This window comes from Oncorhynchus masou, chromosome 10 (genome assembly GCF_036934945.1).
Source record: "Oncorhynchus masou masou isolate Uvic2021 chromosome 10, UVic_Omas_1.1, whole genome shotgun sequence".
NCBI classification, from domain to species: Eukaryota; Metazoa; Chordata; class Actinopteri; order Salmoniformes; family Salmonidae; genus Oncorhynchus; species Oncorhynchus masou.
Genome location: NC_088221.1, coordinates 24,713,798 through 24,727,226, shown reverse-complemented (window position 1 = coordinate 24,727,226; position 13,429 = coordinate 24,713,798). Strand labels below are relative to the sequence as shown.

The 13,429-nt window shown below is 45.8% G+C and overlaps 1 protein-coding gene across 2 annotated transcripts in view; it reads left to right on the top strand.

Annotated features, from left to right (window-relative positions):
* Positions 1 to 3,517: 3,517 nt before the first annotated feature.
* LOC135547382 (amyloid-beta A4 protein-like) overlaps positions 3,518 to 13,429 on the top strand; it is a 33,748-nt gene continuing 23,836 nt past the window's right edge. For both annotated transcript variants that reach the window (XM_064976367.1, XM_064976366.1), the window contains exon 1: positions 3,518 to 3,753. In XM_064976367.1, coding sequence (XP_064832439.1) covers positions 3,694 to 3,753 — 60 coding nt within the window. In that variant the 5' untranslated portion in view covers positions 3,518 to 3,693. The remainder of the gene's footprint in view (positions 3,754 to 13,429) is intronic.

Genomic DNA, 13,429 nt, shown 5'->3' with positions numbered 1-13,429 from the left:
ATAGACCCTATCGACTGGTAAAACGGTGTAATAGCCTACATCAGCTTCAACGACCACACCAACACCATTGTCTTCTTCTCATAATGAGCCTAATAACTTAGTACAGTAATTACTTGCACAGGCATACATTAACTGTGGCATTACAGCACCTGCCACCAGAGAGGAGTAGATCTGCATTTTACCCAGAGAGGTATTTAAAGTTAAAATAATTGACAAACACAATGTAATTAGACCTAATGAAATTGATATGATTGTGGTGCGTTCTCAGCCCCCTCCTGTACTCCCTGTTCACCCATGACTGCTTGGCCATGCACGCCTCCAACTCAATCATCAAGTTTGCAGATGACACAACAGTGGTAGGCTTGATTACCAAAAATGATGAGACAGCCTACAGAGAGAAGTTTATTTATTTATTTAACCAGGTAGACCAGTTGAGAACAAGATCTCATTTACAACTGCGACCTGGCCAAGGCAAAGCAGTGCGACAAAAACAACCTCACAGAGTTACATATGGGATAAACAAAACAAATCAAAGTTTATTTGTCACATGCGCTGAATAAAACAGATGTAGACCATACAGTTGAAATGCTTACTTACAGGCTCTAACCAATAGTGCAAAAAAGGTATTAGGTGAACAATAGGTAAGTAAAGTCAAGAAATAAAAACAACAGTAAAAAGACAGTGAAAAATACCAGTTGCGAGGCAATATACAGTAGCGTGGATATATACAGTAGCGAGGCTATATACAGTAGCGAGGCTACATACAGACACCGGTTAGTCGGGCTGATTGAGGTAGTATGTACATCTAGATATGGTTAAAGTGACTATGCATATAAGATGAACAGAGAGTAGTAGTAGCGTAAAAGAGGGGTTGGCGGGTGGTGGATGGCGGGACACAATGCAGACAGCCCGGTTAGCCAATGTGCGGGAGCACTGGTTGGTCAGACCAATTGAGGTAGTATGTACATGAATGTATAGTTAAAGTGACTATGCATATATGATAAACAGAGAGTAGCAGCAGCGTAAAATAGGGGTTGGGACACACACACAATGCAAATAGTCCAGGTAGCCACAAACATACAGTCAATAACACAATAGAAAAAATCTATGTACAGTGTTTGCAAATGTAGTAAGATCAGGGAGGTAAGGCAATAAATAGAGACAAAATAATTACAATTTAGCATTAACATTGGAGTGATAGATGTGCAGATGATGATGTGCCAGTATAGATACTGGGGTGCAAAAGGGCAAAAAAAATGAATAACAATATGGGGATGAGGTAGTTGGGTCTACTATTTACAGATGGGCTGTGTACATGTACAGTGATTGGTAAGCTGCTCTGACAGCTGATGCTTAAAGTTAGAGAGGGAGATATAAGTCTCCAGCTTCAGTGATTTTTGCAATTCGTTCCAGTCATTGGCACCAGAGAACTGGAAGGAAAGGCGGCCAAATAAGGTGTTGGCGTTGGGGATGACCCGTGAAATAAACCTGCTGGAGCGCAAGCTACGGGTGGGTGTTGCTACGGTGACCAGTGAACTGCGATAAGGTGTGGCTTTACATAGCAAAGACTTATAAATGACCTGGAGCCAGTGGGTTTGGTGATGAATATGTAGCGAGGGCCAGCCAAGGAGAGCATACAGGTCGCAGTGGTGGGTAGTATATGGGGCTTTGGTGACAAAGGGCGAGGGAAGGCAGGTGTGCGAAATTGATGATGGCAGGAGTGCGTGATGCAGGGCAGCCAGGCGCCGTCGAGCGCCAGGGGGAAGAGCAGGAGCAGACATTACTTTTCTCTACAAAACAAAAGAGATGATCGTGGACTTCAGGAAACAGCAAAGTGAGCACTGGGTTGTGCGGTCTGCACGACACATCACCGGGGCAAACTATCTACCCTCCAGGACACCTACAACACCCGATGTCACAGGAAGGCAAAAAGATTGTCAAGGACAATAACCACCGAGCCACTGCCTGTTCACCTTGCTTCCATCCAGAAGGCGAGGTCAGTACAGGTGCATCAAGCTGGGACCGAGAGATTGAAAAACAGCTTCTATCTCAAGGCCATCAGATTGTTAAACAGCCATTACTAGCACAGAGAGGCTGCTGCCTACTTACAGACATTGGCCACTATAATAAATGGAACACTAGTCACTTTAATAACGCCACTTTAGGAATGTTACATAGCTCGCATTACTCATCTCATATGTATATACTGTATACTGTATCCTGCCCTGCTAGAGCTGCCCTGGTCAACTGTAAATGCTGTTATTGTGAAGTGGAAACCTCTCGGAGCAACAACGGCTCAGCCGCGAAGTGGTAGGCCACACAAGCTCACAGAAAAGGACCGCTGAGTGCTAATAAGTTCCAAATAGCCTTTGGAAGCACGGTCAGCACAATAACTGTTCGTCTGGAGCACACAAGCCTAAGATCACCATGCGCAATGCCAAGTGTTGGCTGCATTGGTGTAAAGCTCTGGAGCAGGGGAAACGCATTCTCTGGAGTGATGAATCACGCGTTACCATCTGGCAGTCTGACAGACGAATCTGGGTTTGGCGGATGCCAGGAGAAACGCTACCAACCTCAATGTATAGTACCAACTGTAAAGTTTGATGGAGGAAGAATAACAGTCTGGGGCTGAATTTCATGGTTCGGGCTAGGCTCCTTAGTTCCAGCGAAGGGAAATCTTAATGCTACTGCATACAATGACATTATAGGCGATTCTGTGCTTCCAACATCGTGGCAACAGTTTCCTGTTTCAGCATGACAAATCCCCCGTGCACAAAAGCGAGGTCTATACAGAAATGGTATGTTGAGATCTTGTGGAAGAATTTGACTAGCCTGCATATTGGCCATATACCACACCCCCTAGAGCCTTATTGCTTAATTATACATCTCAACCCTCACCTATTACCCTACATTACTTCCAAATAGGAGATGCCATATACCACACCCCTCGGGCCTTACTGCTTAATTACACATCTCAATCAAAGCTCACAGATTACTGCACCTGTACATAGCCCACCTATAATTTAGCCCAAACAACTACCTCTTTCCCTACTGTATTTATTTTATTTATTTATTTATTTTGCTCCTTTGCACCCCATTATTTTTATTTCTACTTTGCACATTCTTCCACTGCAAATCTACCATTCCAGTGTTTAACTTGCTATATTTTATTTACTTTGCCACCATGGCCTTTTTTTTTTGCCTTTACCTCCCTTATCTCACCTCATTTGCTCACATCATATATAGACTTGTTTATACTGTATTATTGACTGTGTGTTTGTTTTACTCCATGTGTAACTCTGTGTCGTTGTATGTGTCGAACTGTTTTGCTTTATCTTGGCCAGGTCGCAATTGTAAATGAGAACTTGTTCTCAACTTGCCTACCTGGGTAAATAAAGGTGAAATAAAAAAAATAAAAAATCCTCACCTATTACCCTACAGTACTTCCCAATAGGAGCTGCCACCCTCCCACCTCTTCCCCCACACTAGTTTCTTCACATAGTGCTTTCTCGCGGCCCGGTCAGGTGACAGGCTTTGGAGCAGCTGGCCAGCCTCGTCGCTCTCCATCATCCTATGCTCGTAACAGGCACCGTCGCCAAGCGGGAGTGCACGGGAACGGGATAGAGGCTCATACTAACGGATTGATCTGAATATTTTCAAGATATTGGACGGAACTGATTTAGGGTCAACGGCATGGTTGAGCGAACAGCATGTCTGTTGTTATGGGTGGCGACCTTGACGCTGACATCGGAGGTAAGTAAAAGGGAGAAAACTGGTGCCTTTTGGATGATGCACGAGCTTTCATAAGGTATTTCCCCTCACTGTAGGAGCGGAGGATACGGGTGAGGCTAAAATCAGGAGTGAAAATAACGGAATTCAGACCAAGGGTGAATCAAGATTGCATTTGTTTGGATACATACAAAAATGTTAGAAATTACGTTGATAGCCGACAATGTTTTTAAGACACCATATGTGTCAACGTCATAGATGTTATTGCGATTAGGCTACATTCCTTTTCCAATTTCGTAGTGGCGAGAAGAAGCTTTTTTAAATTTATTTTTATCTCTATCAGCCTAATTGTGGAGTAGAATATCATAATGCGTAAAGCAAAAGACCTGACTAAGCCTATTACTTTTTAGGCCTACCCTTATAGTTGTCAACGACACTGGATTGACAGTTTGGCACTGTTAACAGAATTACACAAGCATGTTTGTTCAGTTTTTCTTCTGACAGACCACTATATTTTATCCTTCCAAATATCTAAACGAAGGTGATAGGGCCTTTCTTGTGCGATTGCTTTTGTTTCACTGGTGTAACCTACGTGCATGCTGATCTGGTATTTTACAAGGGTGTGTGAGCATTCTGTAGAATATTGAGCAGATTTTCGTTTAGACCTGATAAACAAACCAGATAATTAGGTTTACCCCCCTTCAGATCATTGTCTAATTGAACACACAAAAAACCATAGGTTTTCACAGAAGTGTCCCTTCTTTTTCTTTTTTTTACCTCATCTGCACATCATTATCTGTCTTCTTTGATCTTTTCCTTACACTCCATTATGTACAGTTAAACTAAACTCATTATTATTTGAATAAAGCAATATTTTAAATCCCAGCAACCTTTAAAATAAAGTTCAAGAGCAAACGGTTTTCAATAGTTTGTAATGATTAAAAAAATAAATAATTCATTGGACTTTAAGAAATGACAATCATTTAACACAATGGCATTTTCTCAAAAATGTTTATTGACACAGAGGTTTCAAATGAATCCCACCCCATTTAAATTTGAGCATAGCTCATGAGCCCACCTCTGATACTGTTCACGCCGTATCCAGACCCCACCTGTTATGAACTTGAGTGAAGACCCAAAAGCGGTTTTAACAGAAAACAGAGTTCTTTAATGAAAATACAGGAATGGCATAAATCCTCTTCCAACGTTGTCAGCGGAACAAAAAGAACGTTAGTATAGTGCAGGATGCTCCTGCCAGGCAGACTCCGACAGGACAGGACAAGGTGGAAGCAAACGAGACGACAGCTTGCTTCTGGCATCAAAAAACACAAACAAGAATCAGACACTGAAAGTAGCAGGAACAGAGAAAGAAATAGAGACCTAATCAGAGGGGGAAGAGAGAACAGGTGTGAAAGAGTGAATGAGCTAGTTAGAGGAGATGTAGAACAGCTGAAGAATGAGAGACAGAGAAGGTAACCTAAAAAGACCAGCAGAGAGAGAGAATGAAGAGAAAGGACAGGAACAGACATAACAAGACATGACAGTACCCCCCCCCCCCACTCACCGAGCGCCTCCTGGCGCACTCGAGGAGGAAACCTGGCGGCAACGGAGGAAATCATCGATCAGCGAACGGTCCAGCACGTCCCGAGAGGGAACCCAACTCCTCTCCTCAGGACCGTACCCCTCCCAATCCACTAGGTACTGATGACCACGGCCCCGAGGGCGCATGTCCAAAATCTTACGAACCCTGTAGATGGGTGCGCCCTCGACAAGGATGGGGGGAGGGACGAGCGGGGGCGCGAAGAACGGGCTTAACACAGGAGACATGGAAGACCGGGTGAACGCGACGAAGATAGCGCGGGAGAAGAAGTCGCACTGCGACAGGATTAATGACCTGGGAAATACGGAACGGACCAATGAACCGCGGGGCCAACTTGCGAGAAGCTGTCTTAAGGGGAAGGTTCTGAGTGGAGAGCCATACTCTCTGACCGCAACAATATCTAGGACTCTTGGTCCTACGCTATTAGCGGCCCTCACAGTCTGCGCCCTATTACGGCAAAGTGCCGACCTGACCCCTTCCAGGTGCGCTCGCAACGCTGGACAAAAGCCTGAGCGGAGGGGACGCAGGACTCGGCGAGCTGAGATGAGAACAGCGGAGGCTGGTACCCGAGGCTACACTGAAAAGGGGATAGACCGGTAGCAGACGAGGGAAGCGAGTTGTGGGCGTACTCTGCCCAGGGAGCTGTTCTGACCAAGACGCAGGGTTACGAAAAGAAAGACTGCGTAAAATGCGACCAACAGTCTGATTGGCCCGTTCGGCTTGACCGTTAGACTGGGGATGAAAGCCGGACGAGAGACTGACGGAAGCCCCAATCAAACGGCAAAACTCCCTCCAAAATTGAGACGTGAACTGCGGGCCTCTGTCGGAAACGACGTCAGACGGAAGGCCATGAATTCGGAAAACATTCTCGATAATGATCTGAGCCGTCTCCTTAGCAGAAGGGAGCTTATCGAGAGGAATGAAATGAGCCGCCTTAGAGAATCTATCGACAACCGTAAGAATAACTGTCTTCCCCGCTGATGAAGGCAGTCCGGTGATAAAATCTAAAGCGATGTGAGACCACGGTCGAGAGGGAATGGGAAGCGGTCTGAGACGGCCGGCAGGAGGAGAGTTCCCAGATTTAGTCTGCGCGCAGACCGAACAAGCGGCGACAAATCGACGCGCGTCACGTTCCCGAGTGGGCCACCAGAAACGCTGGCGAATGGAAGCGAGCGTACCCCGAACGCCGGGGTGGCCGGCTAACTTGGCAGAGTGGGCCCACTGAAGAACGGCCGGACGAGTAGGAACGGGAACGAACAGAAGGTTCCTAGGACAAGCTCGCGGCGACGGAGTGTGAGCGAGTGCTTGCTTTACCTGCCTCTCAATTCCCCAGACAGTCAACCCGACAACGCGCCCCTCAGGGAGAATCCCATCGGGGTCGGTGGAGACCTCAGAAGAACTGAAGAGACGAGATAAAGCATCAGGTTTGGTGTTTTTTGAGCCCGGACGATAAGAAATAACAAACTCGAAACGAGCGAAAAACAGAGCCCAACGAGCCTGACGCGCATTAAGTCGTTTGGCTGAACGGATGTACTCAAGGTTCCTATGGTCAGTCCAAACGACAAAGGAACGGTCGCCCCTCCAACCACTGTCGCCATTCGCCTAGGGCTAAGCGGATGGCGAGCAGTTCGCGATTACCAACATCATAGTTACGTTCTGACGGCGATAAGCGATGAGAGAAAAACGCGCAAGGATGGACCTTGCCGTCAGAGAGAGAGCGCTGAGAAAGAATGGCTCCCACGCCCACCTCTGACGCGTCAACCTCAACAACAAACTGTCTAGAGATGTCAGGTGTAACAAGAATAGGTGCGGATGTAAAACGATTCTTAAGAAGATCAAAAGCTCCCTGGGCGGAAACGGACCACTTAAAGCACGTCTTAACAGAAGTAAGGGCTGTGAGAGGAGCTGCCACCTGACCGAAATTACGGATGAAACGACGGTAGAAATTAGCGAAGCCCAGAAAGCGCTGCAGCTCGACGCGTGACTTAGGAACGGGCCAATCAATGACAGCCTGGACCTTAGCGGGATCCATCTTAATGCCCTCAGCGGAAATAACGGAACCGAGAAAAGGGACAGAGGCGGCATGAAAAATGCACTTCTCAGCCTTCACATAAAGACAGTTCTCCAAAAGGCGCTGGAGGACGCGTCGCACGTGCTGAACATGAATCGAGAGAGACGGAGAAAAAATCAGGATATCATCCATGTAAACGAAAACAAAAATGTTCAGCATGTCTCTCAGGACGTCGTTAACTAGTGCCTGAAAGACAGCTGGAGCGTTAACGAGGCCGAAAGGAAGAACCCGGTATTCAAAGTGCCCTAACGGAGTGTTAAACGCCGTCTTCCACTCGTCCCCCTCCCTGATGCGCACGAGATGGTAGGCGTTACGAAGGTCCAATTTGGTGAAAAACCTGGCCCCTGCAGGATCTCGAAGGCTGAAGACATAAGAGGAAGCGGATAACGATTCTTAACAGTTATGTCATTCAGCCCTCGATAATCCACGCATGGGCGCAGGGACCCGTCCTTCTTCTGAACAAAAAAAAACCCCGCTCCGGCGGGAGAGGAGGAGGAGACAATGGTACCGGCGTTGAGCGAAACCGACAAATAATCCTCGAGAGCCTTACGTTCGGGAGCCGACAGAGAGTATAATCTACCCCGGGGGAGTAGTTCCCGGAAGGAGATCAATACTACAGTCATACGACCGGTGTGGAGGGAGAGAAGTGGCCTTGGAACGACTGAACACCGTGCGCAGATCGTGATACTCCTCCGGCACCCCTGTCAAATCGCCAGGCTCCTCCTGTGAAGTAGAGACAGAGGAAACAGGAGGGATAGCAGACATTAAACAGGTTACATGACAAGAAACATTCCAGGATAGGATAGTATTACTAGACCAATTAATAGAAGGGTTATGGCGCACTAGCCAGGGATGACCCAAAACAACAGGTGTAAAAGGTGAACGAAAAATTAAAAAAGAAATGGTTTCGCTATGATTACCAGAGACAGTGAGGGTTAAAGGCAGCGTCTCACGCTGAATCTTGGGGAGAGAACTACCATCTAAAGCGAACAAGGCCCTGGGCTCCCATAACTGTCTGAGAGGAATGTCATGTTCCCGAGCCCAGGTCTCGTCCATAAAACAGCCCTCCGCCGCAGAGTCTATCAAGGCACTGCAGGAAGCAGATGAACCGGGCCAGCGGAGATGGACCGGAAAGGTAGTGCGTGATCCAGAAGGAGAGGCCTGAGTAGTTGCGCTCACCAGTAGCCCTCCTCTTACTGATGAGCTCTGGCTTTTACTGGACATGAGGTGACAAAATGACCAGCGGAGCCGCAGTAGAGACAGAGGCGATTGGTGATTCTCCGTTCCCTCTCCTTGGCCGAGATGCGAATACCCCCAGCTGCATAGGCTCAGCATCCGAGCCGGCGGAGGAGGGTGGCAGTGATGCGGCAGGTGGCAGTGATGTGGAGAGGGGAGCAACGGAGAACGTGAGCTCCTTTCCACGAGCTCGGCGACGAAGATCAAACCGTCGCTCTATGCGAATAGCGAGAGCTATTAAGGAGTCCAGACTGGAAGGAACCTCCCGGGAGAGGATCTCATCCTTAACCTCGACGTGGAGACCCTCCAGAAAACGAGCGAGCAAAGCCGGCTCGTTCCAGTCACTAGAGGCAGCGAGAGTGCGAAACTCAATAGAATAATCCGTTATGGATCTATTCCCTGACATAGGGAAGACAGGGCCCTGGAAGCCTCCTCGCCAAAAACAGAACGGTCAAAACCCGTATCATCTCCTCCTTAAAGTCCTGATACTGGTTAATACACTCAGCCCTCGCCTCCCAGACTGCCGTGCCCCACTCACGCGCCCGTCCGGTAAGGAGAGAAATGACGTAGGCGATGCGGGCTGCGCTCCTGGAGTAAGTGTTGGGCTGGAGAGAGAACACCACATCACACTGAGTGAGGAATGAGCGGCACTCAGTGGGCTCCCCAGAGTAACACGGCGGGTTGTTGATCCTGGGCTCCGGAGACTCGGAAACCCTGGAAGTGGGCGGTGGATCGAGGTGGAGTTGGTGAACCTGTCTTGTGAGGTCGGAGACTTGGACGGCCAGGGTCTCAACGGCATGTTGAGCAGCAGACAATTCCTCCTCGTGTCTGCCTAGCATCGCTCCCTGGATCTCGACGGCGGAGTGAAAAGGGTCCGGAGCCGCTGGGTCCATTCTTGGTCTGATTCTTCTGTTATGAACTTGAGTGAAGACCCAAAAGCGGTTTTAACAGAAAACAGAGTTCTTTAATGAAAATACAGGAATGGCATAAATCCTCTTCCAACGTTGTCAGCGGAACAAAAAGAACGTTAGTATAGTGCAGGATGCTCCTGCCAGGCAGACTCCGACAGGACAGGACAAGGTGGAAGCAAACGAGACGACAGCTTGCTTCTGGCATCAAAAAACACAAACAAGAATCAGACACTGAAAGTAGCAGGAACAGAGAAAGAAATAGAGACCTAATCAGAGGGGGAAGAGAGAACAGGTGTGAAAGAGTGAATGAGCTAGTTAGAGGAGATGTAGAACAGCTGAAGAATGAGAGACAGAGAAGGTAACCTAAAAGACCAGCAGAGAGAGAATGAAGAGAAAGGACAGGAACAGACATAACAAGACATGACACCACCGGTAACAGAGAAGAGCTTGTTACAGAACAAGCCTTCGGCATCCCCTTCTTTTAGAGTGTTTGTTGTGGTTGTGGAACCTGGAACAACCTTTTTCAGTGGTGCCACAGCTTTCTTCAGTGTCACTGGTTTCTTTCTCCCTTTGCTTTCTTCCTTCTCTCTTAGTTTTTATTGCCTTGTCCTCTTGGAAACTTGTGAATTGAGTCTGTCAGGACTGTAGCCGACTCAGCCTTTCTTTTCCCAGACCTTGCATCCTGTATCCTTGGCATGAATATTCCAATATGACCTCTGCTGCTGTTTGTTGTACAACTGGTACTTTTAATAAAAACAAACAAACAAATTAACAACAAGAACTCATGAGTATTGGTTCAAAAAACAATTATTTCCTATCACTCTATATGCTACTATATATTTCCTTAAATTAGTGCTGATGTTTTTTCTGACCAACATTCGGAGCAAGGTCACTGGAGGCATGTGGGTGCTGGGGGTGGAGGATGTGGCGGCATTTGATGTTGTGGCAAGGTTAGAGGTCATAATTGGGGTGAAGCCAACAGTTTGAGCCAGACTGGTTGCTTGTGGGATATGGATGGAGAATTCTGGGTGTTGCTTAATAAAACCGTAAAACTAGCCTATGCCTGCCAACCCCCTTTCTTTATTGAATCTGTTTTGCATTACCATGCTGGCCTTCTAGGCAGAGCTGCAAAGAAAAAGCCATATCTCAGACTGGCCAATAAAAAGAAAAGATTAAGATGGGCAAAAGAACACAGACACTGGACAGAGGAACTCTGCCTAGAAGGCCAGCATCCTGGAGTCGCCTCTTCACTGTTGACGTTGAGACGGGTGTTTTTGCGGATACTATTTAATGAAGCTGCCAGTTGAGGACTTGTGAGGCCTTGAGGAGTCTGTTTCTCAAACTAGACACTCTAATGTATTTGTCCTCTTGCTCACTTGTGCACCGGGGCCTCCCACTCCTCTTTCTATTCTGGTTAGAGCCAGTTTGAGCTGTTCTGTGAAGGGAGTAGTACACAGCGTTGTACGAGATCTTCAGTTTCTTGGCAATTTCTCGCATGGAATAGCCCTAATTTCTCAGAACAATAATAGACTGACGAGTTTCAGAAGAAAGGTCTTTGTTTCTCACCATTTTGAGCCTGTAATCGAACCCATAAATGCTGATGCTTCAGATACTCAACTAGTCTAAAGAAGGCCAGTTGTATTGCTTCTTTAATGAGAACAACAGTTTTCAGAACTGCTAACATAATTGCAAAAGGGTTTTCTAATGATCAAATAGCCTTTTAAAATGATAAACTTGGATTAGCTAACACAACGTGCCATTGGAACACAGGAGTGATGGTTGCTGATAATGGGCCTCTGTACGCCTATGTAGATATTCCATAAAACATCTGCTGTTTCCAGCTTGAATAGTAATTTACAACATTAACAATGTCTACACTGTATTTCTGATCAATTTGATATTATTTTTATGGACAAACAAAATGTGCTTTTCTTTCGAAAACAAGGACATTTCTAAATGACCCCAAACTTTTGAACGGCAGTGTGTGTATGTATGTACAGTGCCGTGCGAAAGTATTCGGCCTCCTTGAACTTTGCGACCTTTTGCCACATTTCAGGCTTCAAACATAAAGATATAAAACTGTATTTTTTGTGAAGAATCAACAACAAGTGGGACACAATCATGAAGTGGAACGACATTTATTGGATATTTCAAACTTTTTTAACAAATCAAAAACTGAAATTGGGCGTGCAAAATTATTCAGCCCCCTTAAGTTAATACTTTGTAGCGCCACCTTTTGCTGCGATTACAGCTGTAAGTCGCTTGGGGTATGTCTCTATCAGTTTTGCACATCGAGAGACTGACATTTTTTCCCATTCCTCCTTGCAAAACAGCTCAAGCTCAGTGAGGTTGGATGGAGAGCATTTGTGAACAGCAGTTTTCAGTTCTTTCCACAGATTCTCGATTGGATTCAGGTCTGGACTTTGACTTGGCCATTCTAACACCTGGATATGTTTATTTTTGAACCATTCCATTGTAGATTTTGCTTTATGTTTTGGATCATTGTCTTGTTGGAAGACAAATCTCCGTCCCAGTCTCAGGTCTTTTGCAGACTCCATCAGGTTTTCTTCCAGAATGGTCCTGTATTTGGCTCCATCCATCTTCCCATCAATTTTAACCATCTTCCCTGTCCCTGCGGAAGAAAAGCAGGCCCAAACCATGATGCTGCCACCACCATGTTTGACAGTGGGTATGGTGTGTTCAGGGTGATGAGCTGTGTTGCTTTTACGCCAAACATAACGTTTTGCATTGTTGCCAAAAAGTTCAGTTTTGGTTTCATCTGACCAGAGCACCTTCTTCCACATGTTTGGTGTGTCTCCCAGGTGGCTTGTGGCAAACTTTAAACTACACTTTTTATGGATATCTTTAAGAAATGGCTTTCTTCTTGCCACTCTTCCATAAAGGCTGTAGATCTCTGCAGTTCATCCAGAGTGATCATGGGCCTCTTGGCTGCATCTCTGATCAGTCTTCTCCTTGTATGAGCTGAAAGTTTAGAGGGACGGCCAGGTCTTGGTAGATTTGCAGTGGTCTGATACTCCTTCCATTTCAATATTATCGCTTGCACAGTTCAATTACTAACAATTGAATACCACGAAATTGGAGAGAGAAAAAAGAGGTAAAATAAAAAAATTCATAGACTTAATAATAACATAATAACACAGAGAAATACGAGCCACAGGTCATTAATATGGTCGTATCCGGAAACGATCATATTCTTTCAGTGAAATACGGAACTGTTCCGTATTTTATCTAACGGTGACATCCATAAGTCTAAATATTCCTGTTACATTACACAACCTTCAATGTTATGTCATAATTACGTAAAATTCTGGCAAATTAGTTCGCAACGAGCCAGGCAGCCCAAACTGTTGCATATGCGTGCAATGAACGCAAGAGAAGTGACACAAGTTACCTAGTTTAATATTGCCTGCTAACCTGGATTTTTTAAAGCTAAATATGCAGGTTAAAAAATATATACTTCTGTGTATTGATTTTAAGAAAGGCATTGATGTTTATGGTTAGGTACAGTCGTGCAACGATTATGCTTTTTTTCCTCAAATGCGCTTTTGTTAAATCATCCCCCATTTGGCAAAGTTGGCTGTCTTTGTTAGGAGAAATAGTCTTCACACAGTTCGCAACGAGCCAGGTGGCCCAAACTGCTGCATATACCCTGACTCTGTTGCAAGAAAAGTGACACCATTTTCCTAGTTAAAAGAAATTCATGTTAGCAGGCAATATTAACTAAATATATAGGTTTAAAAATATATACTTGTGTATTGATTTTAAGAAAGGCATTGATGTTTATGTTTAGGTACACGTTGGAGCAACAACAGTCCTTTTTCGCGAATGCGCACCACATCGATTATATGCAACGCAGGACAC